The sequence below is a fragment of the Pseudonaja textilis genome, chromosome 11 (assembly GCF_049901715.1).
Source record: "Pseudonaja textilis isolate UNSWEBS1 chromosome 11, rPseTex1.2, whole genome shotgun sequence".
Classification (NCBI taxonomy): Eukaryota; Metazoa; Chordata; class Lepidosauria; order Squamata; family Elapidae; genus Pseudonaja; species Pseudonaja textilis.
The window spans coordinates 15,771,968-15,794,703 of record NC_142000.1 but is presented as its reverse complement, the minus strand read 5'-3'; the positions used below and the strand labels follow the sequence as shown (position 1 = coordinate 15,794,703).

The window sequence follows — 22,736 nt, the reverse complement described above, 5'->3', positions numbered from 1 at the left end:
TTCTTTTTTCTTGTGACATGAATGCAAAGCCCAGTCACATCCGCCAGCAGCATGATGTGACTGCAAAAAAAAAATAGAAATGTTTAAGTTGCATCAACAAAAAGGTCATTTCCAGGAAGGAATTTTCTTGTTTTGATCAGGCCCCACTTCAGTTCCTGTGTTCGGATGCTTTTGGGATTCCTATGGCTTTAAAGCAAATATTGAAAAATCATTATGCAGCAAAAGGAGAAAAACGTATCTTAAGTCCTGAGAAGGGAAGTAGTATTCAGAAGAGATTCAGGCTGCTCCCCTGATCCTGTGGTGTTTGAAAAGAAGGAAAAAAGTATATATAATGTGTGAATAAGACTTGGTTCCCACATCACATTAGGATTTTCTTTTTTTTTTCACACAATCAAGCTGCAACATTTGATTTGATCTCAAGATAGTTCTTATCTTGGGAATTGATTTCCTGATTTGGTCTATCCAGACAACTGACTCTTATGGCCTAAAATTCAAATCCTGGAATTGGATCCTGCATTTTACTTGTATTATTTTTATATGGTTGTAAGACTAATCAAGTAATCAACTATAACCAATCTACGATCTAAATGGCCTCAAATTCTGAAATCTGACTCTGTAATTAGAATACAGGCCAAAATTACGGGAAGTGACCAGAAAATTATCACCGATCAAATATTTACCATGATGGCTGTTGGAGTTCAGAGAAATACCCTGTTCATTGTTAATACTAAGCATGGTTAAGCCCCAGACGTCACACTTGGAGAAAATAATCAAAGCTAGCATTTGGTGTCATATGCCTATCAGGGCATAGTTCAAAGACAATTATCGCAAAACTCAGAAGCCCCACGTTCAAAGTACAACAATGTGCGCCCAACTGTGTAGTCGGTATTTGGTTGATGACCAACATAGTTTCCCAAACACACACAAAAAAACCCAACATATGCATCGTTTAGCTTTGACTTTACCTGTTAGATTAATCTGGTTGTGTTTACTTGTCCCCATAGTGCAGAAGATGAATCTAACTGATTTTGCTTTGCCCAGGAAATTGTCTTTAAGTGGAAAAAATGAAAACCCTAGTGTGATGTTGGAACCAATATACTAAACCAGAAAGAGGTTGACCATGGTCAGTGGTTGCCAACCAGTGGACCGGGGACCACTGGTGGTCCGCAAGAAAATGTTGGTGGTCTGCAGAGAAATGTCACCCACAAAGCACACCACAAAGCAATTAATCCAGGCTGTGTGAGAACACAAGGCTGCACCACCCACATGGCCTGTGGGAACACAAGGCTTGCATCACTTGCATTGTGAACAACACGAGGTAGTGAGGGGAGGGGGAAAGGGGGGAGGGGGAACCACGCCTGGCCTGGCCACCGGGCTGTTTCTTTCCACTTCTTTCTTCTTCTGCTTTTGGCTGCACACAAGGAAAGCAGCAAAGGTCTTTCTTTCTCTCCCCCAAACTCTGCCAGAAATGAATCTTTGGGACCCTGCAAGGCCTCCTGCTCCAAGAGGCTGTGGCGGTGTGACAAGTCTCACAAAGACTCATTTCTGGAGGAGTTTGGGGAAGAGAAAGAAAGACTTCTGCTGCTTTCCTTGCATGAAGCCAAAAGTTTCTCCCCCCCGACTTGCGGAGAACAGAGTTGGAGATCCTGCGATCCTGGTATCCTGTGATCCCAGAATGATCGATTGGTAGGAAAATGGGGTGGGGAATTTTTCTGCAGACTTTTTTTTGGATTTTCCCAGGGACTCTGGTCCACGGGATTTAAAATTATGAGTTTGGTGGTCCCTGAGGTCCAAAAGGTTGGCAACCTCTGGTTTAGATTAAGGTACAACCCCAAAAATATAATAGGAAATATTGATGATGCATTTATAATATTTCAGTTTGTCTGAATATATATATATATATATATATATTTCATTTTATATTTTCATGCATGTTGTAGAATATATTTCTGTTGGCTCAGTGAAACAAAGCTTAAAATAGAAACCTTTGTTGATCCAGAAACCAAATGTTGTTAATTAAGCTAAGAGTTTGGTAACAATTTGTTATTTTTCCATTTGTAATATATATATTGGGCTCCTTATTTCATTTTGCTTTATACATTTCTTCCCTTGGAAAATACAGTTATGTATATTGTTGTAGCTCGCATGCTTAAACAATAATCTATCCGAGGTTCGCTTAATATTTTTTTAAATGTCAGGCTCACATTCCTAAGATCACAAACAAGCTCAGTCAGGCTTTTTATATTATTCTTTTTATGGAACTAAATACCCACTTTTCATGTTTGTACAATTTAGCTCAATGTTTTTGGCAACCGTTCCAGTTAAAACAAAGGTAGTGTTTTTATGAACAGCACGCAAAGAAAATATTCAGACGGCATGTGTTGTAACTTGCATCTAGTTAGGCCCAACGGAAGAGAAGCTGTATAGGGGATACGCTTTATCTCACACACGCACAGTTTAATTATGCCAGTAATTGGATTTACCATTGCTAAATCAATGATTATAGATCATCAAGTTAGAGCTAACAATTAGCAATTTAGCCATGATGGTTGCTAGGCTGACTCTCTTTTCTGGATTCATCTAAACCACAAATTAACCATATGTACAGGAGAAGTTGGGCTAAAACATCCTTTAGTTTGTGGCTTGCCAGCTTGTGATTTATTGCAGCAAACACATAGAATTTTGCACTGCTCAAAGATAAACTTGTGTTAGTGTTTGCTTCCCCAATTTAATCTTCCAATGGCGAACCCGTAAACAAGCCCATTCATCTTGTGCTGGTTGGCTTCTCCAATTTCCTTCCACCTTTCTCAGGATTATAGACGTCTTGAGAGGACTGTATCTTTGTATAAATGTGTCCAAGATAGGATAACCTGGGCCTGGTTGTTCCCCATTGCCTTTGTTTGTCAGAAGGTCACAAAAGGTGATCATATGACCCCAAGCAGCGCAGCCATAAATACATGCCAGTTGCCAAGCATCCGAATTTTGGTCATGTGACCACTGGGATGCAATGGTTGAAAGTGTGAAAAATGGTCATAACTCACTTTTCTCAGTGCTGTTGTAACTTTGAACAGTCACTAAATAAACTAGCTGTATCTTCATTGGCATCTTTAAGGCTGGTGGCTATACGGGACCTGTTTTCATTAGTTTTTCCCCACTAAGCTCAGAGATGAATTGTAAAAATGAAACAAAGCGTAGAATTCCAAAATTGAGAGTAGCTCTAATAATCAATTGAGTAGCCTTCATGTTACTGATGTTGATAGGAGCTATAACTGAACATAACTGCTAGATTAAAGACTGATGTAGCAAGTAATTCTATTATTGGACAGCATTAGAAACAGCTGTTATAAAGCTTATGCCTTCTTAGTCTAAGCATTTCTTTGTCATTCCTGCAACATTGGTTTTATCTTTTATTGAGAAAACTATATTTAAAATATATGGAGGGAAGGAGAGAATCAATCAAATGACAATGTTGATCCAGAATTTTTCAACAATAAAGAAGACCCGTGGAAGGTATTCTAATGCATAAGACAGAAAGTTAAAATGACACCCTATTTGCATAAACCCGGAATGATTTATGATTCACTGGCCTTGTTTGCTGAAATCCATGTTAATTGACAATTACTGGTAGCTTCTAAAACTAGTTTTCAGACATCCGTGGATAGAGTTGGAAGTGATGTAATATTATTACCATGTCTATGAACTGGCCAAAACAATATCTATTATGAAATGAATATATGGAGATTTATGGAGAGCAAAGGAAAAAATTAAAGTGAAAGGTTATGTTCCTGTTAAGCATAAATCATTAGTATTGTAAAACAGCAACAGAGTAATAGATTGATTGTTCCCAAAGGATATGAACGGATCTATGGATCTATTTGGGGGGGGGGAATTCTAATTTGATTTATAGGATTTTTCTTTAATGTGTATGTAATTAATCATAGGAAAATCACATTAGTGTTGTAAGAAATGCATTAACTGGGACTAAGAGGAAAGAAGTATAACCTCCATGTATTTATTCTTGGCGTATTCATTGTAAATATTTCTGCCTCTGTTTTTTGTGGTTTGGTAGCATGTTAATTCTGCATGGATTGGGAGTTCGTATTTGATAAACATAATTAATATTTTCAAATTCAGTTATGATTTGTTACATTTTTTTACTTCTGCCCTAAAGTTTTCGGCAACCTGTGGATTTCCTTCATTTTTGCTGATTACACCATGCATTTTATAAAGCAGCTGGAAAAAGTTAATATGTAAAAGTTACTGTCCTTGAGTAACACTGTACTAGTTTTCACAGAATAGAAACTGTAGGAATAGACTCTTCGCCATTAAGGACTTTGGGAAACAAAACTGAACTCTTGAAACACACAGCATCCGCATGGATGAAGAACTGTGGGGAATGGTGCACAGAAAGGCAAGATTAAACTTGCTTTCACAGACATTTTTTTCCTTTGGAATGTTCTGCTCATTTCAATGAGGCAATTCATATATGTGAACATCCACCCACATCATTTGATGGGGTGAATTAATGTGCTAAGTATTCTAGCTTAGGGTGATAACAACAAACGTAGGGCAAAATGATGGATGAGCTTATATGTGAAATCTATGTTTATATTTATAATTGCCTCTTTATAACTGCCTATCTTTGGAGTTATTGATAAATTCATAAAGTAAAATGCCTTCTTCAGGTTTTAGTTGTTGCTATCTTTTGTTCTGTACTGACCCTCATGGGAATATTTGCAAGATGTGGTCAAAAAAATCAAGATGGTAACCATCATGGTTTAATTGAAGTTCTGCCCACATGCAAGATTCATAAAAAAACAAGTGGAGCTTCCATTTCAGGTACTATCCCGACTTTTAAATCGCATCCTGGAGACATCCCTACAATCTTATAGGCATTTATTGGCCAACATTTTGTCTTGATGTTGGTGCTAATGTTTGAAGCCAAGCCGTCCAGCATTGCTTTGGATAATGAGATGGGAGGTATTTAAATTTAGTATTGCTTTTTAAAGAAAAGAGTATTGTAGGACTGAGCAAGATGTCAACCCAGTTAACTTGAGATATTTATGAATAGAATAGAATAGAATTCTTTGTTGGCCAAGTGTGATTGGACACACAAGGAATTTGTCTTGGTGCAAATGCTCTCAATGTACATAGAAGAAAAGATACATTCGTCAAGAATCATCAGGTACAACACTTAATCTAGACATCTAGGAATCTAGAAAGGAAAGAAGGAAGCAAAGTCATCCCTTTCTCTGCTCATCATCTTTTCCATAGATCTGGACAGCTAGGAAGTGTGGTTCTCTTGTAATGCAAAATTTAGTAACTGGTATGGAGCAAACATGAAAAGCAGTATTTTTCTGCAGCTCGATCCAACTCAACTTTGGAGATAGCTCTTTTTTCAAATTAAAGCTTGATTCACCACCATTAGTAGGAGATACTCGTTTTCCCTTTCTTCTTTTGAGTATTCAGACAAAATGATTTTTCATGTGGAAGATTTATTATAAGAGACTTGAAGTTTGCCAACTCTAACTTGTAGGTGAATTGGCTGGAACTAAATCGATAAATAAAAATTATATATATTTTTTAAACTAAAGAAAGATTTGCACAATGTCTTTCCTACAGACCTAGTAAGGAGCAGGTTAAGTCTATTGACAGGAACCAAAATGGTCTCTTCTGCTATGATGTCTTTTCCCTTCCATGTTACTTGGGTCATATGAATCTTGAGAAAAATGTTCCCACGTTGCTTTTAACAGGGTGTGTTAAAAAGTTTTGCATTGCACAACATTTTTAGTTTGCTTCCACTACTGATGTTGGCAGTAGCTGGTTTTCCTGCAATTAGCATGCCTGCAAAACCATTTGGCTTGGTTGGTTTAGGATTCCTTGCCCTGAAAATCCCAGATAAAGTTTCATTCTTGACCCAAGTGCAGCATGTTGTATGAATACTCTGCTTCTAACTGGGGCATGGGGAGCTTTGCTGAAAAACAGGGCTGCTCAGTCTAAGCGACTTGAAGATAGATGGACTTCAATTCCCAGAATTCCTCACCTAGCATGGCTGCCTAGGGAATTCTGGGAATTGAAGTCCACCCACCTTTCCAGCACCACTGACTCTTAGGACATTGATTCATCTTTTTCTTCACTGCTCTCAGGAATTAAAATGTGATGAATTTTGTCTATGATAACAGTAACTGGGCACCAGCATTCCCGAGATACAACGACTGGAACCTATTTTATTTTTATTTTGAGAAATTATTAGAGAATTTATGGCGGCGCCCTTTCAGTTTTCCCTCCTGAGGAGAATTTTTTTTTTTCCTTCTCCTTCCCCCTTCTTAAACGTTACTGGGGCAACTAGCCAGCCCCGCCCCTTTCCCGGCGTCCGTATCCCTTCAACCAATCCCGGCGCTTAAAAAAAAAAAAGTCTTTAAACCACGCCCCGGATTCGCTCGCGGACGAGAGGGGTGCGGCTTGGCTTTCCCCAACGGTTTCGGGTTTCTGTTCCGGCCTTTGAAGAAGGAAAAAAAAAAAAAACCCGACCCCGAGGCGGCGTCACGTACGCATGCGCGGCCCGTTCGTCGACGGAGGGAGTCGTGTGTGCTTTGTGGGGAGGGGAGAAATTTAAGAAAGGAGACGCTGATCAGAAGTCAAGGAGGGGGGCGCTCGCGAGCGGTCGCTTCCTATTGGCTGTGGCGGGCGCGAGGGCCGCGTTCCAGGGGAGGTGGGCGGGGCGGGCGAGCTCACGCGCGCTCCGCCGTTGCTCTTCGGCCGCAGTCGGCGCGCCGCCACAGAGCTGGGCGGAAGCATGTCTGCCGGCCGGGCCAAAAAAGTGAAGATGGCTACCAAATCGTGCCCCGAGTGCGACCAGCAGGTGAGAGCCTCACCGCCGTCCCTGTTTCAGGGCGGCTGGCTGCCCTGCCGCTGCCCTTTTCCCCTCTCCCTGCGGCTTGGTCCACCCTCCTGCCCGGGATAGCACACCTGTCCCATACAGGTGTGCTGCCCGCGTGGTCTGCCCAGGTGCTGTGGGGAGGGCAAGGATGCCCTCTTCTTTGCACCCTACCCTGGGTGCTTCTGGCTCGGGTCCCAGCTGGGAATCCTCTCCCCAAAGCACTTTATTTTAACCTGTCCTTTTGCAAATGCTGCCCATAATAGGTAAATAGTTGGGAGCTTGCAAAGCCCAGCCAGGTTAGGCACAAGGCTGTAAATCAGATTTTTTTTTTCCCCATTCTTCTTCTCAGCCTGATGTTCCGCAAAAAGATTAGCCCTTCCTGGCCCTGGCTTGTTCTGCAAAAAGATTAGCCCGCCCTGGCCCCTGGCCCTGGTGGGCACAGGGTTGGAGAAGCTGCAAATCAATTGCTCTGGTTTTCCAGCCTTGCAATATTTTACAAAGAATTTGGGAGGATGGGGGGGATAAATTCTGGATAAAGGCCTCGATGATGATCCCTGGAGGTGTGATCTGGAAAAGGGAAAAGAGTCTGGGTGACATTAATTCTCCTTATGCTGTAAAATGAGGACTTGCTTCCTAGGGAAGTTATTTGCATGCTGATTCAGAATTTGCCAATTGCATGCAGATTTGCATACAGGGCAAGAATTAGAAAATGGCTAGAATAGCTGACCGTACAGTTTTAGTTGAGCTAAGGGCACGTACTCTGAAATATAGATGGTTTTAATCTTTGCCGTTATTACCATGCTTCCTGTAAATGCTTTCCTGCCCCCACCCATGTTTTGTGGTATTAATAAGCTTTAGAGCCGTTACCATCCGTTGGACAAAAATATGTCAGTTTTACAGTTATCAGCCTGCTGTTAGTGAATGTGTTGATCTGGGCGGGAAATCCCTTTTGTTTGTACTGGTTTATGCAGATAAGTTATCTTTTGGTTTTTCCAGTTAGAGGCTGTTTAACTTAAAAGCTTATATATATTTTAATCTGTGATCTACATAAAGCAAACTCAGATTTTGTTTGTTGTGAAACAATGCAGAAAAGCATTCTGAGGAAATGAACTTTCGTTTGAGTAGAGCAGTTTGGTGTCATCGGTAAGGCATCTAGCTACAAGCCAATGGGCACAGAGCCAGTTGGGTGACCTTAAGCCAGTCACTCTCTCTCAGCCCTAGGAAAGAGGCAATGACAAACCACCTCTAAAAATCATGCCAAAAAAATGGCAAGAGACTTTTTCCAGCCGGTCCCCAGGAATCAATACAAAAATATCTCTGTGAAAGTCTGTTTATTTTAGGTTTAAAATGATACAGTTCTTTATTTTGGTAAAAAAATTTTTTTTATTAAACTTGGGAAAATATGTAGCTAACCTAGTAGAGTTTGACATTTTATTTTTATTTAAAAATATAATACAGTACAGCTTCAGTTGAAGAGTATGATTTGGAAGGGAACTTACACGCATTATATTCTTTAATTCTGTTTCCTCTTGGCAGAGTACTTCAGTAAATAAGCCTGGATACTGCTGTGAGAGTTTTCAACTGTTTTTTTTCCCTGTCTTTAATGATTTTCCATAACAAGAGAAAAAAGATAGGCAAAATGTTGTAAGAATTCAGGATAGTTTTATGTGGCAGATGATGCAATATCTAGGCTAACATAAAATTCTGAGAACAAGGCTGTGCAAGCATAATAGAGGTAGTTCTAGACTTACAACCACAATTGAGCCCAAAATTCTGTTGCTAAGTGAGTCATTGAAGTGAATTTTGCCCCATTTTATGACCTTTCTTGCCACAGTTATTAAGTGAATTGGTTGTTAAGTGAGTCTGGCTTCCCCATTGACTTTGCTTGTCAGAAGGTTGCAAAAGTTGATCACATGACCCCCCCAGGACACCTCAAGGGTCATAAGTATGAATCAGTTGTCAAACAGCTGAATTTTGATCATGTGACCATGGGGATGCTGCAGAGGTTGTAAGTATGGAAAATGGTCATAAGTCACTTTTTCCAGTGCCATTGTAACTTTGAACGGTCATACTAAATGAACTATAGTAAGTTGAGGACCTGTAGAAGCTTCCTTTAGAAGCATCTTAGGTCTGTTCATGTTAATGGGACTGCATGATTGCAACATTTCTTTCTTAAATACCAGGCGGTTGCCAGCAATTTGCAATGTAAATCCCTTTGCTTGTTTCAAGCTGCCTCACAGAGGTTGAATTTGAGTTGGTTAGTTTCAGTGGTTTGTGCCTTTTACTGGTTGTGTTATGTTTGTTTTGATATCCATGAGGTATTTGCTAAAAGCTAAACCATCTTAAGCTCTTTCAGCTTCAGACTTTATCTAACAAAAAAGTTTATTTTGGTATGTAAAGTATTTCTACAGCGGAAGAATTTCCTGCAAGTTGGATGCTTTGTGGGAAATTACTGTTCCTGGCCAGCCTGGAAATTCTAATTGTGAAATATTTGAAGGAAATTTAGGTTGAGGGTGATATAAAAAGCAAGAAATCTACCCTCGTGTTCAAAAACTTGTATGTTTAAGTAAGGAAATCCAAACCATGCCCTATTGTATGTGCTCACATGTTTACACATTTACAAAGATAGCACACAAAACAACAGAGGCTGTATTGTGAACTTGTTTGCAGTGGTAAGGGTAAAGTGGGCTTTTTTTGTGTGTGTGTGGCTTTAGGCACAACTGATCTGGTGTAACTTTTCAAAGGTAGGCACTTTTCTACTGTACCATTCAGAAATTTGGGCTTTGATTGCTGATGTGGTATTTCATTGCCCCCAAGGTCTCCGTTTTTTGCTTACCCCCCCATGAGAGGCAGTTTTGCAGTTTAATTTATTTTGCAAGGCTCATGCCTCGAAAATGTTTATTTCTCATTCTGATGATATTTGAACTTGAAACCTGATCCAGTCAGGCACACTGAAACACTTCCCCCCTGTTAGGGAAGATATTTTGAGTTTCCTAGTTGAAAAAAAAACAGAAAAGAGCTTGATATATATGGGAGGGAGAAGCTTTTTTTCCCTGTGATAATGCTATCATGTGAGGAAATCCAATAAAGCTGAGTGCTTGAGAGACTCAGGCTAAATAAAGAAATGTATTTCATGGTAGGCTGTAGCTTTTATTTCCCCAAAGATGGGTACCTACTGCAGCTTTAACAGGGAATCAGAATAAAGCTAAATGGTTACCACTTACCCTATGACTAACAACTCTTTACCTATAACTTCCTGACTCGCCCACCTCCATGCTTCAGTGATGATTAACAGCAATGAAAAGATCATTTTTCCTTTAAGATCTCCCAATGCCAGACTGGGAAAAAAAAATTACACACACATATTAAATGTGCCTATAATTGTGTATTTTAAAACTGCTTCTACTTTTTTTTTTTTACATTCCTGCCAGGTTGCTGCTTAATCCTACAACAGTGTGGTTGCTGAGTTGTGTTAATGGCCTAATGAAGGGCTAAAAAACAGCACTGAGGAATCTAAAGGGCGCCTTAAGATGAGGTGGAGATTATTGCTGTAATGTGCAATTTTTATTCTACATGCAGTTTCATTTCTGCATTGGCGTCATCATCGTTGGCTAAGACTGAAGCTGTTTTTATCCCTGTGTCCTTTTAACAATTAGTAATAACTGTGCAATGTGTAACGTTCCCTTAACTCTCTCCCCCTCATTTGCTTAATGTTAATTGGCATTTTTCAAAACATATAAAAATATGTCATATCGGTCTGTTCTTTTCTTTAAAAAAAATCAAATTACAGTTGAATAATACTTTATTAGAACCGTTTGACATGTCCTCCCCAAAAAATATTTTGGGGGTTTTCAGATGCAGGATGTAAAGCAAAATGAAATCAGGAAAAAAACAGGCCAATCATCATCATCATCATCCAGGCCAGTCAGAAGAACTACATCAGTCAACGATTTAAGGTGGAGTCATCAAAGAGAAGATTGCTGTTTTAGTTTACTCTCCTAACTGGTACCCAGGGTTCAAGTGATACCTAATGGTGACTTGGTCCAACTAAGTTGGATAAGCAAAAATCAAAACCACGTGAAAGCTTATTAATAAATAGCTAGGGTGAATTCCACCAGAGTTCGGAAAAATTGGAAGCTTACTCATTATATTGTGGCTCATGAGCCGCAGTGGTTAGAATGGAGTACTGCAAGGCTACTTCCGCTGACCACCGGCTGCCTGAAATTTGGCAGTTCGAATCTCACCAGGTTGAAGGTTGACTCAGCCTTCCATCCTTCCGAGGTGGGTAAAATGAGGACCCAGATTGTTGGGGGCAAGAAGCCGACTCTGTAAACCACTTAGAAAGGGCCAGTGGTGGGATTCAAATAATTGAAGAGCTGTAAAGCACTGTGAAGCAGTATATAAGGGCTATTGCTACTACATAGTTCTCTGTTTCTTCATGATAAAAATGCATCACCTTGTTAGCTTTATTTATTTATTTTGCAAACTTCCTCAAATACAGGAAGTCCTCGACTTACAACAGTTCATTCAGTGACTTTTCAAAGTTACAACGGCACTGGAAAAAAAGGGACTTGGGGCTATTTTTCACACTTAGGCCCATGGCAGCATCCCCATCGCCATGTGATTTGCACTTGGATGCTTGACGCTTCATACTGGTGATGGTTGCAGTGTCCCAATGCCATGCCATCCCCCTTTGCAACCTTACAACAAGCAAAGTCAATGGGGAAGCCAAATGTCAACTCGTAAAATATCTCTATGGTCTTTTTAGAGTTGCCAACAGAAAGGGGCGGGGGAAGGGGTTTGAAAGCAGTGTGGCAGCTTGGAAATTGAAAGTGCATCCCATAAATAGCTTTTCAAAGATGGTAACTAGGCGATTGAAGTTTCTGCCATGCAAAAATCTAACTGGAGAGCATGATTGATGACTCTTGGCTATGGATGTGTCCCATTGGAGAATATGAATTACAATACACCCAGGGGGTAGGGGGAAAACTAGGGTCAAGGGTGACAATGAATTATGTGTCTCAGAGTCGGCTATACCCAGGTAGTGCCAACATGTTAACTCCCAATAAATCCTTTTGAAGTTTTGGAAGTTTCTGCCAGCGCAAAAATCTAATTGGAGAACATGATTGGTGACTCTTGGCTATGGACGTTGGAGAATCTGAATTACGATACACCCAGAGGGGTGGGGGAAAACAAGGATCAATGATGATAGTGAATTGCGTATCTCGGAGTCGGCTACGCCCAGGTCATGCCGACAGGTTAACTCCCAATAAATCCTGTGCAATTTTGGAAGTTTGGTTCGAGACTCATGATTTAATTGGGGTAACTGCCGGAATCCTGACACCAGATTCATTTAATGATCGAGCAACTAACTGAACAGCCGCAGTGATTCACTTAGCAAAACAGGGCCAGAAAAGTCACAAAATGGAGCAAACCTCACCCAGGGAATGTTTCACTTAGCAACATAAATGTTGGGCTCGATTGTGGTCGTAAGTGGAAGACCCTCGGTATACTCGATTCAGGGTATGAAAATACTGCAACACCTGAAGGTCCATCCCAGAGCCCATCACCCTCCCCAGGCCAGAACAACCACTTAACTCGGAAAAAACGTATTTTCATCAAGGAACGAGAAGCTTTGGAAGAAGAAGCCTGCCCTTGATCAATTTAAGTTGTGGGGTTTTTGGAGAGGATGTGAAGTTGCAGTGACTGACAAGGCCGTACTTTGCACTAACCTTCAAGGTGGTGATGCACAAAGCAAGATTCCCATTCTCACCAAAATTGGAGAGCTTTGTGTTCCAGAGGGGTGGGGGGAGGGAAAGGAGAAAGAGGAAGAGAGAGAGAAAGAAGTAGAGAGGAAGAGAGAGAGAAAGAGGAAGAGAACGGAAGAGAGAGAGAGAGAAGGAGAGAGAGAGGGAGAAAGAGGAAGAGAGAGGAAGAGAGAAGGAGAAGGGGGAGGGAGAAAGGAAGAGAGAGAAGAAGAGAGAGAGAGGGAGAAAGGAAGAGAAGGAGGGAGAGAGGGAGAAAGAGGAAGAGAGAAAGAAGGAGAGAGAGGAAGAGAGAAAGAGAAGGGAGGAGAAAGGAAGAGAGAGAGAAGGAGAGAGAGGGAGAAAGGAGAGAAAGAAGGAGGGAGAGGGAGAAAGGGAGAGAGAAAGGAAGAGAGAAAGAGAGAGGAAGAGAGAAAGAGGGGGAGGGAGAAAGAGGAAGAGAGAAGGAGAGGGGGAGAAAGGAAGAGAGAAGGAGGGAGAAAGAGGAAGAGAGAGAAAGAAAGAGAGGAAGAGAGAGAAAGAAGGAGAGAGGAAGAGAGAGAGAAAGAGAAGGAGAGAGAGGGAGAAAGAGGAAGAGAGAAAGAGAAGGAGAGAGAGGAAGAGAGAAGGAGAAGGGGGAGGGAGAAAGGAAGAGAGAAAGAGAGAGGGGGAGAAAAAGGAAGAGAAGGAGGGAGAGAGGGAGAAAGAGGAAGAGAGAAAGGAAGAGAGAAAGAAGGAGAGGAAGAGAGAAAGAGAAGGGGGAGGGAGAAAGGAAGAGAGAGAAGGAGAGAGAGAGGGAGAAAGGAAGAGAGAAAGAGAAGGAGAGAGGAAGAGAGAAAGAGGGGGAGGGAGAAAGAGGAAGAGAGAAGGAGAGGGGAAGAAAGGAAGAGAGAAGGAGGGAGAAAGAAGGAGAGAGCGAGAGAGCAATTTGTACTGCTCTCGTAAGATATTTACATTTTTCGCTTTGCGTGTGGGGTGGGTGGGTCTTGGACAATGACCAAAGAAAGCAAAATTAGAGAGCTTTCGCTGTGGTATAAATGTGCCATGGAGGAGTTTTGCTTTATTTAACCTGTCCCCGAAGGCCTTCTTTTACTGCTTTATAAGCTAATTCTTTTGAGCAGCCCATGCTTGTTTTGCTCCAGCGTTCTTGAAAGCCTCCAAGGAGCTATTTATAGCTCTTGTGATGAAAAGCTTTGGGGTGGGTGGTTTTTTTTTTTTTTAATTTGTAAAAAGTCTTATAATTGTTTCTTTTCCGAAACATCAGATCATAAACTGCTCTACTGCTTGGGGAAACTGGAATCAAAATATCCCTCCCAAGTCATAGTAATGTTTAAGAATTCCTGGGAGAGAGATTCAATGGCAAGATAAAAAATATATGAGAATTCTTGCTGCTGCAAGAATGTTAATGTAAATTTTCTTGGCATTTTAGTGAACCCCACCTTCAAAAAGAAGCCAGAAGCTGCTATTAGACTTTTTTTTCTTCTTCTATATTTAATGTCGTCGTTGTCTTGCTCAATAAAATAAAATCCGAAGAAATAGGATTGTTCTTCAGCAACACAGACTAGAAATGTAAAAAGGAGACTTGGAGGACTTATACTCTCTTCAGCAAAACTGAAATATGCTAGCTCTGTTTAGTACTTAAAATTGCTCATCTCCAAGGTGAAACTGTCCCTAATTTCTAAAATCAGGACACACTGCTGTTGATTGAAAACGGGAATAAAACAAATACCAAATGCCATTGACATAGAATCACTGTACAGGAGAGGCAGAATATCTCTGTGTTGGGATTCATACCCTAAAATTGTGGGCTTGTTGTGTGTTTGTGTGTGTGTGTGTGTGTGTTTTAAATCTGCTTCCTATTCATGTGAGCTAAATTGTAATTGATTCCAGAACCATTAACATCAAACCTGCAAATTAAAAAGATAAAATAAACAAAAAGCTCCTTGGAGCAAAGCGAGTCAATGAAACCCTTGTAGTGCAACTTAAAAGGCAGCGAAGGTTGGATGCATTCACGAAAATGGCAGCTTTAGGTTATTGACCAAGGAAAACGCCATTGGGAAAGGGAGACTTTGAATGCGATCCAGCATCTGTCCAGAAACCCTGGAACCGCTTAGACTGAATCGTAGCCCTGTTCTCCATCGGAAGCTGCATCTGAACATTTGTATGTAGTGCGCGATGGGGAAATTTATTCTGTTATGCTCTTCTAATATGTGACAGTAAGCTTTCTCAAGGAGGAGCCACATCCATCAATGCTGCGTCTCGGTTTGGATTTAAAATGGCACTCGAGTAGCATTGAGCATGCATTGCCTTTCTCCTTTATTTTTTGTTGTTGTTGTTGTTGTTCAGAAGAATTTATTATTTTTAACAGCATAAATGAGAGTTCCATTTTTAGGACTAGTTCTTCTAGAGTATCAGCCTAGTTAATTACCCTTAGTTGCACAGTGAATGGCCTCCTTTGTTAATCGCAGGACATTCGGGGCGGGGTGGGGAATGCAAGCTGCACTCAAACAGTTATAATCTCCCATTCAAAGGCTGATCTTCAATCTTCATCAATGTATAGACTGTTTTAAGAGCTGTGCTGCTGGCAGTGGTTATAATACTGTGTGTGTGTGAGAGAGACGCAGCCCGGAGGGAGAGTTTTAAAAGGAAGGTTGAATTCTGTAGCATTTTTCTTTCCAGTCCAAAACTTGTTTGTGTTCCAAGGTCTCATGTTGCATTTGTTTTCCTTAAAAAAACAACAACCACACACGCGCGCACACACAAATTAATAACAACCCATTGAAACAGTTTTTTAAAAAGGCAAATAATCCAGTAGGTTTGTGCAGTAAAGCACTTCTTATTTAAAACATGTAATTATCTAGGCCAGTGATGGCTAACCTTTTCGTTGTCGCGCACTGAAAGTAGGCGCCTGTGTGTGCCTGCACCCATAACGCAATGCGCTGCACCATACAACTTTGTGCATGCACGTGTGGAACCCCCCCCCCTTTGTGCATGGTGCATGCCTCTGTACATGCACGGCAGATCCGCAACAATCGGCTGGCGGGAGGCATGCGCATATGTGCAGTGGATCTGTTCCAGGCGACGGCGAGTGCCGGCAGAAATGGCTCTGTGTGCTACTTCTGGCAAGGGTGCCATAAGTTCGTCATCATGGATCTAGGCCCACTGTGGTTGCTGGTGAGTGGGTTGTCTCCAAGGATGTAAACTGCATACAAAAGTAATTTTGTTATTGTGCCAGGAAATAACCACGGTGGTATGGTGTCAGCAGATGCTTCGCAGAGGATCTTGTCCAGTGGGGTGGGATTCAAATAATTTAACGAACTGGTTCTCTGCCCTCATGATTTCTTCCAACAACCAGTTCACCAAACTGCTCAGAAAGTTAACGACCCGGTTCTCCTGAACTGGTGCAAACTGGCTGAATCCCACCACTGATCCTTGTCAGATTTGTCCATTCAGAAGTAAATCCGCTGGAATTCAGTCCGTCATTTCTTTGGACAGACATGCAAATACAAAACTTTGTCCATCAAGCAGGGCCTTTTTCTTTCTTTTCCACGTCCTATGGAAAGAATTAGTTTAGTTTAGTTTATTGCCATTGCACCTCGTTTAATGAAATTAAACGCCATCTTTAAGTGAACATTTTACATAAAACAAAACAAAAAAACACATCAATTCACATTCTATACAATTGAATTGAAACACCACCACCACCACCCTGATATTGCATTAATAGTGCACTACACAATAGAATTCAGCTACCCTGGGCTAGAAGCTGTTTTTCAGCCTATTTGTCCTTGTTTTTATTATCTTGTACCGTCTGCCAGATGGTAATAGTTCAAAAAAGGGTCCCCAGGATGGAGATGGATCTTTGAGGACGCTTTGAACTTTCTTAATGCAGAGGGAGCTATAAAAAACAATTGCTACCAACCTGCCTTCCATTGCACAAGTCAAAAAGAGGGATGTGAAAATATCTACAGACCCCTCACATTCGGGACATAAACTGCTTCAACTCCTTCCCTCAAAATGATGCTATAGAGCCCTGCACACCAGAACAACTAGACACAAGGACAGTTTTTTCCTAAACGCCATCACTCTGCTAAACAAACGATTCCCTCAACACTGTCCAACTATTTACAAAGTCTGCACTACTATTACTGTTAATCTTCTCATCACTCCTTATCAACCATCCCCTCCCGCTTGTGACTGTATGTAACTTTGTTGCTTGTATCCTTATGATCTGTATTGACTGTTTCCTAGAACGATTTGACTGCTTATTGTACCCTATGACTATCACTAAGTGTTGTACCTTATGATTCTCGACGAATGTATCTTTTCTTTTATATAGACTGAGAGTATTTACACCAAGACAAATTCCTTGTGTGTCCAATCACACTTGGCCAATAAAGTATTCTATTCTATTCTATTCTATTCTATTCTATTCTATTCTATTCTATTCTATTCTATTCTATTCTATTCTTCTGTTATTCTATTCCTCTTCCAAAGAGGGGAGAGGGCAACCCATGATCCTCTGGGCAATGACGCTAACCCTCTGGAGTGCTGTCCTATCTGCCCCTGTGCATTTGGCAAACCGTACACAGGTGCAGTAAGTTAAAATAACTCTCTGTGGTGCAGTGGTAGAAGGTCAGCAGCAGTTTCTCACTCAGTTGTTGTTTTCCTGAGAATATTCAAGGCGGAGAACCCAGGACTTACAGTCTTCGGCGGTACAGCTCCTGGTTGTCCTTCTACACCTGTCACCTAGGCTTGTGTTTCTCATGACAAAGAGATTAAAGCAAAGTCTCACCTTTCCTTCCTTCCTTCCCCCACCATCCTTATCTTGTATTTTTCCAAGGTTCCTGTTGCGTGCAAATCCTGTCCGTGTGGCTACATCTTCATCAGTCGGAAGCTCCTGAATGCCAAACGTTCTGAGAAGCTACCATCCTCTGCAGGTATCGTTTCAATTCACCTGGTTTGGGTTCAGCCCGAAACATAGGCAGTCCTCGACTTAACGGCCACAATCAAGCCCAGCGTTTCCATGACAAAAAAATGAGGCGGTTGTTTAAATAGAGTTTTGTCCCATTTGACAACCACTCTTGCCACAGCTGATCAGCAAATCAGTGCAGTTGCTCAGTTAGCGGCCTGGTTTGTTAACAACCAGGGCACCGCAGCCGTCATAAATATGAGTCAATGGCCAAGCTCAATCAGTGGGGAAGCCAGATTCACTTGTCAGTTGTGTTACTAACTCCACAACTGCAGTAATTCACTTAACAACTGTGGCAAGAAAGGTCGTAAAAATGGGTGGTAAACAAAAGGTTGTAAAGCTCAGTAACTGTCTCATTTAACAACAGAAAATTGGGACTTAATTGTCATAACTCAAGAACTACCTGCATTAGACATTATTGTGCAAAAATACAATTCTTTATCAACATTTAAGCTCAGAAATTTTCTTTCTTTCTTGGGCTTGATTAACTCATTTCCATTTTTCCCCTTTATCGCCTCTCTTTCTTCTCCATATCTCCTTAAAACATTTTTGTTTGTTTCATTAGTGCAACTCTTTTCTATTGGTAGAGAAGATTCCTCTTCTTCCTTTCACCTTCTATATTTACATTTCTGTTTGTTGGGCTTTTTTTTTTCTGTCTTATTTTGTTCCTCTGTTTTGGGGCTTGGCAGCCCAGAGGTTCCTTGCAGATTAACATTTCTTCTACTGGAAAAACTGCTCTAAAGTATCTTCTATGAAAAACGAGTTTGCCCAACTTCAAAAATAAGGAACGGTTCACGGGGGACTTGATTTACGACCACGTTCTGCTTTGTGCGTTTAAAGAAAGCCTGCGGACTTGGTGTTCCCACTCCTTGTCCAGCTTAAAGGATCCGAAGAGAAAATACGGGATGGAACAAACCTCTCTGAACAATTCCAGATCTGATAACGTGTGTGTGTGTGTCTGTTTTGAAAATGTCTTGCCGCAGAAAGCAGAAGTGATGCTAAGAGAAGGCGCACGGAGAGAGTCAAAAGGGAGAAGATCAATCCCGCGGTAAATAAAGACTTAGAAAACAGGAAAAGATCCAGATCGCACAGTCAGTCAGATCACAGCCGAAGAGGAAGAGGAAGGCCCAAGGCGGCGTCATCTAAGAAGCACGATGAAGAAAAAGGTAACGAACATTATTTGTTAAGTTGGTCGTGTTTTTTTTTTGTTTTTTTCAAAAAATAAGACAACCTCCATAGTTTTGTAAATTAGAAATTAGACTGCCCTCCTTTCGTAAGAGTCTGAAGATGTGGAGCCCATTAAATCAGGGGGGTCCAACTCGATTTCATTGAGAGCCGTATCAGGGTTATGTTTGACCTCGGGGCGGGGGCTGCGGTGGGCGTGGCCAACTCGACATCACTCTCGTCAGGGGCGCCTGGGGTAGCCTGAGCGCTTTGCCGGTGAAAACAGGCTCCTGAGCTCTGTTTTTCGGCTGCGACGCCCTCCTGCAACCCGCTGCCAGCAAAAATGGAACCGGGAGGGAGCTCACACCGCTGCGTTTTCACTGTCAGAGGCCCCGCGGGCCGATCCTTCACTGCTTCCAGGCCAGCCCTATGGGCCAGATCTTAGCAGCCCGCGAGCCGGATCCCAAATTCAGTCTCTATTGAAATCATGCCGTGGTGGCGCAGTGGTGAGAATGCAGTATTGCGGGCTGATTCTGCCCACTGCCAGGAGTTCGATCCTGACCGGCTCAAGGTTGACTCAGCCTTCCATCTTTCCCAGGTCAAGTCAAATGAGGACCCAGATTGTTAGGGGGCAAGAGGCTGACTCTGTAAACCCCTTAGGGCTGTAAAGCACTATGGAGTGGTATATAAGTCTAAGGGCTATTGCCATGCCGGACTTCAGAATACAGAAAAATCACAGAGGACAATGCACATTTACTTAGAAATAATGATATTATTATTATTATTATTATTATTATTATTATTATTATTATTATTGAAAGAAAATTTACCCATACAACCTGGCTAACCTGGAATTAGGATGAGCATGTTATGATTTTATTTATTGTACGTTCATTAATGCAACGTGACTTTCACTGGAGGAGACAGGGCGCTGTTTGGCTTCACCAGGCCCGGTAGCATCCGATGCCCCTTGTTAGAATAAGTAGGATCCTCACCTAACTCAACACGCTGCTTCTTGCGTTAGCGTTCAGCGCGATAAAAGTTTATGCCTGCATCTCAATTCCTCCCCTGTTTCCACTTCCAAAGACCAGGACCTGAAAGGCTCAGTTGACGCAGTTTCTTTTCTCCTACAGAGAAACAAGAAAAAGAAGTGGACATGTACGCCAACCTCTCGGACGAAAAAGCATTTGTATTTTCTGTGGCCTTGGCAGAAATAAACCGAAAAATTATCAACCAGAGGCTGATTCTTTGATGCTGCAGCGGTGACCTCTGCATGCCCTGCTGTTGGAAACGCAAGTGGTGCATTTTCAGATCTTCCATGGCCTCTCAGGCAGTGAATGCTGTTACCCTGCGTCGGTCGAGGTCATTTCGTGGGGTTTACACCCCTCTCCCTGGCTGAATCTCTGCCGCTTGTGATCGCTTTGGAAGCCGGCCGATGGTCAAGAAGCAAAAAGGACCAGCTCTTTGCTTTGTGGCAGGGGCAGGGGGTGGGGGGGCAGATGTCAGAAGCAACCATCCTTTTCATTCTGCTGAAGCAGCTGGAAGAATCTCCCAAGAGTTTTTTGCACACCGATCCACTTCAAACCGCAGTGTGTTTTAATTTAAACTTCAGTTTCAACTGCGGATTTTCAGTTTGCATCGAACTTTTCTGTGTATATAGTCAATCTTAACCTGTACATAGGTTGATAACCCTGGCATTTTCCTTTAATCCACCGATTGCGACACCAACTGGTGGGTTTAAGTCAAACTTATTATTATTATTATTATATAATACGTTATTGGTTGAAGCGTCTTTCTGCATTGTTCTAAACTTGACCAAATGGACGTGTCAGACTATAACCATAGAAACACACGGGAATAAATTGCGTCGAACTCATTGGGATGGGAGTCAGCAGGCCTATACTCTGCTGATGGGCTTTGATAAAAACTTATTTTATACAGCCTTTGGTTTGGGGGTTTTAAAATCCTGTAATCCAGGACTTATTTTAGTTGGCACCGGATCAACAAAAAGCTCCTGTCTAGGATTTCATATGGAAATTGTCTTACTAAATTTGTTTTGCATTAGCAGTGTTGCAACGCCTCCATGTCAATTAAAAGAATTTGAATAGAAGCATCACATGTTTGCGGTTGCAGTGAAATAAGAGAGACTATTTTGCTTCCTTCGTAGCAATTAAATCGATTAACTAAAGCTCACATTTCGGTTCCCAAATGCTGCTAAACTATGTTTGTATAAATATGAGACAATATATCACATGGCATCATCTCAACGGCAGTTCTGATGTTGGGACACAATGCAGTTTCATTTTGATGTTCTTGTTTTGATTTTTTGAATGGGAAATCCTCAAGTCTTCTCCAGAAATATTCAGAAATCGGATCAAATACAGCCAGAGACGCTTTCTTTTATCTTTTATCTCAAATCAATTTATCGCGTCTCTGGAGCTTCTCTTTCTATTGTTGCAAGATGTGGAATAGAACAGAACAGAACAGAATTCTTTTCAGATCTTAGTAGACAAAGCAGAATTCTTTTGATAGTTGAAGGTTAAAGGAACTTACTTTGGGATTGGTTCATGTGATGTGATGATGAGTAAAAAGGGGGTGGTTTGTAGGTTGGGACATTGTGGGGAAGCCGGGAAACTTAGTTTCGGAATTCCACAGATGTGCCACGTGCTCATCTAATAAAAGTCCTTTTGAGATTACCCTTGTCTTGGAGTTACTGACAGGAATGGATGTTCCCTGCAACGCTGGCATCAGCACCCAGAAGGCAATGTGTGCTGGCCTCCCCACGCCCCCTGCACATGTGTGCACGATCCCCCCATGTCGCTGCACATGTGTGAGGTCCCCCATGTGTGCTGCACATCTGCACATGTATGCGCGTCTCCTGCACACACACCCCCGCATGTGCACCAGGTGCCCAGCAATCAGCTATTGGGCGGCGCATGAGCGTATGCGCCATAGGTTTGCCATCACGGATGCAGCGGCTACCTTCAACTGATGTATGTGTTCAATTAACCTACTTCCAAACAGCTATACCATTTGTATTTATTTGTGCCTCGGCTTAGAAAAGCAAGAAAATTCTAACAATATCTCTACATGCAAACACACATAATATATGTACACTGGCACACACACAAGAGCCATATTTATTTGGTAGCTGTATGCAGCCTTTATATGCTCTCGTGCCAGCTGTCCCTATTTTTTTCCCCAAATAAGGAAATGAATTAGGGAGGAAAAAATCCATATAGGGATGAAATTAACTCATCGCTCTTAAATGTGGTTAAAGTAATGCTTCCCAGCTGGAGCCAGGGTTTTATATTAACGAATGCAGTGTCGAACATATTTGGCTGTAGTTTCATTTTTATTACCTGTTTGTAGGACACTTGCGCACACACCTCAATCCCATCGATTTCTCATGCCTTTGCTTTTAGTTCTTCCAAACTATTAAGTGTTGTGCCCTATAATTCTTGAGTCTTTACGAATGTATCCTTTCTTTTATGTACACTGAGAGCATTTGCACCAAGACAAATTGTGGGTCCAATCACACTTGGCCAATAAATTTTTTTGTTCTGTTCTGTTCCATTCCATTCTTTCCTATTCTATTCTATTTTTTATTCTATTCTATTTTATTTTTTTCTATTCTATTCTCCATCCATTCCATTCCATTCTATTCTATTCTATTCTATTCTATTCTATTCTATTCTATTCTATTCTATTCCATTCCATTCCATTCCATTCCATTCCATTACTCTACTCTACTCTACTCTATTCTATTCCTGTTCTGTTCTATTCTGTTCTGTTTTCTATTCTATTTATTCTATTCTTTCCATTAATTGCTTTGGTTGTTATCTGGCCTTTAAGCCTGTATTGAATTTGTGACTAGGCAGAGGCTTTGCACTCAAGCTTTAAGGACCCTTGACTAAAACCAACAACAACAAACGTAAGATGCAATAACACGCATTTACCCAAATTGCAGCCTTGT

At 41.4% G+C, this 22,736-nt stretch overlaps 1 protein-coding gene across 1 annotated transcript; it reads left to right on the top strand.

Moving 5' to 3' along the window:
- The first annotated feature begins 6,493 nt into the window (after positions 1-6,493).
- On the top strand, positions 6,494-21,456 carry HDIP1 (HDAC and MIER1 interacting protein 1). The gene is made up of 4 exons (XM_026713962.2): positions 6,494-6,862; positions 17,468-17,564; positions 18,580-18,762; positions 19,894-21,456. The coding sequence occupies exons 1-4, from the start codon at positions 6,797-6,799 to the stop codon at positions 20,010-20,012; spliced, it is 465 nt and encodes a 154-aa protein (XP_026569747.1). The 5' UTR covers positions 6,494-6,796; the 3' UTR covers positions 20,013-21,456.
- Positions 21,457-22,736: the final 1,280 nt, after the last annotated feature.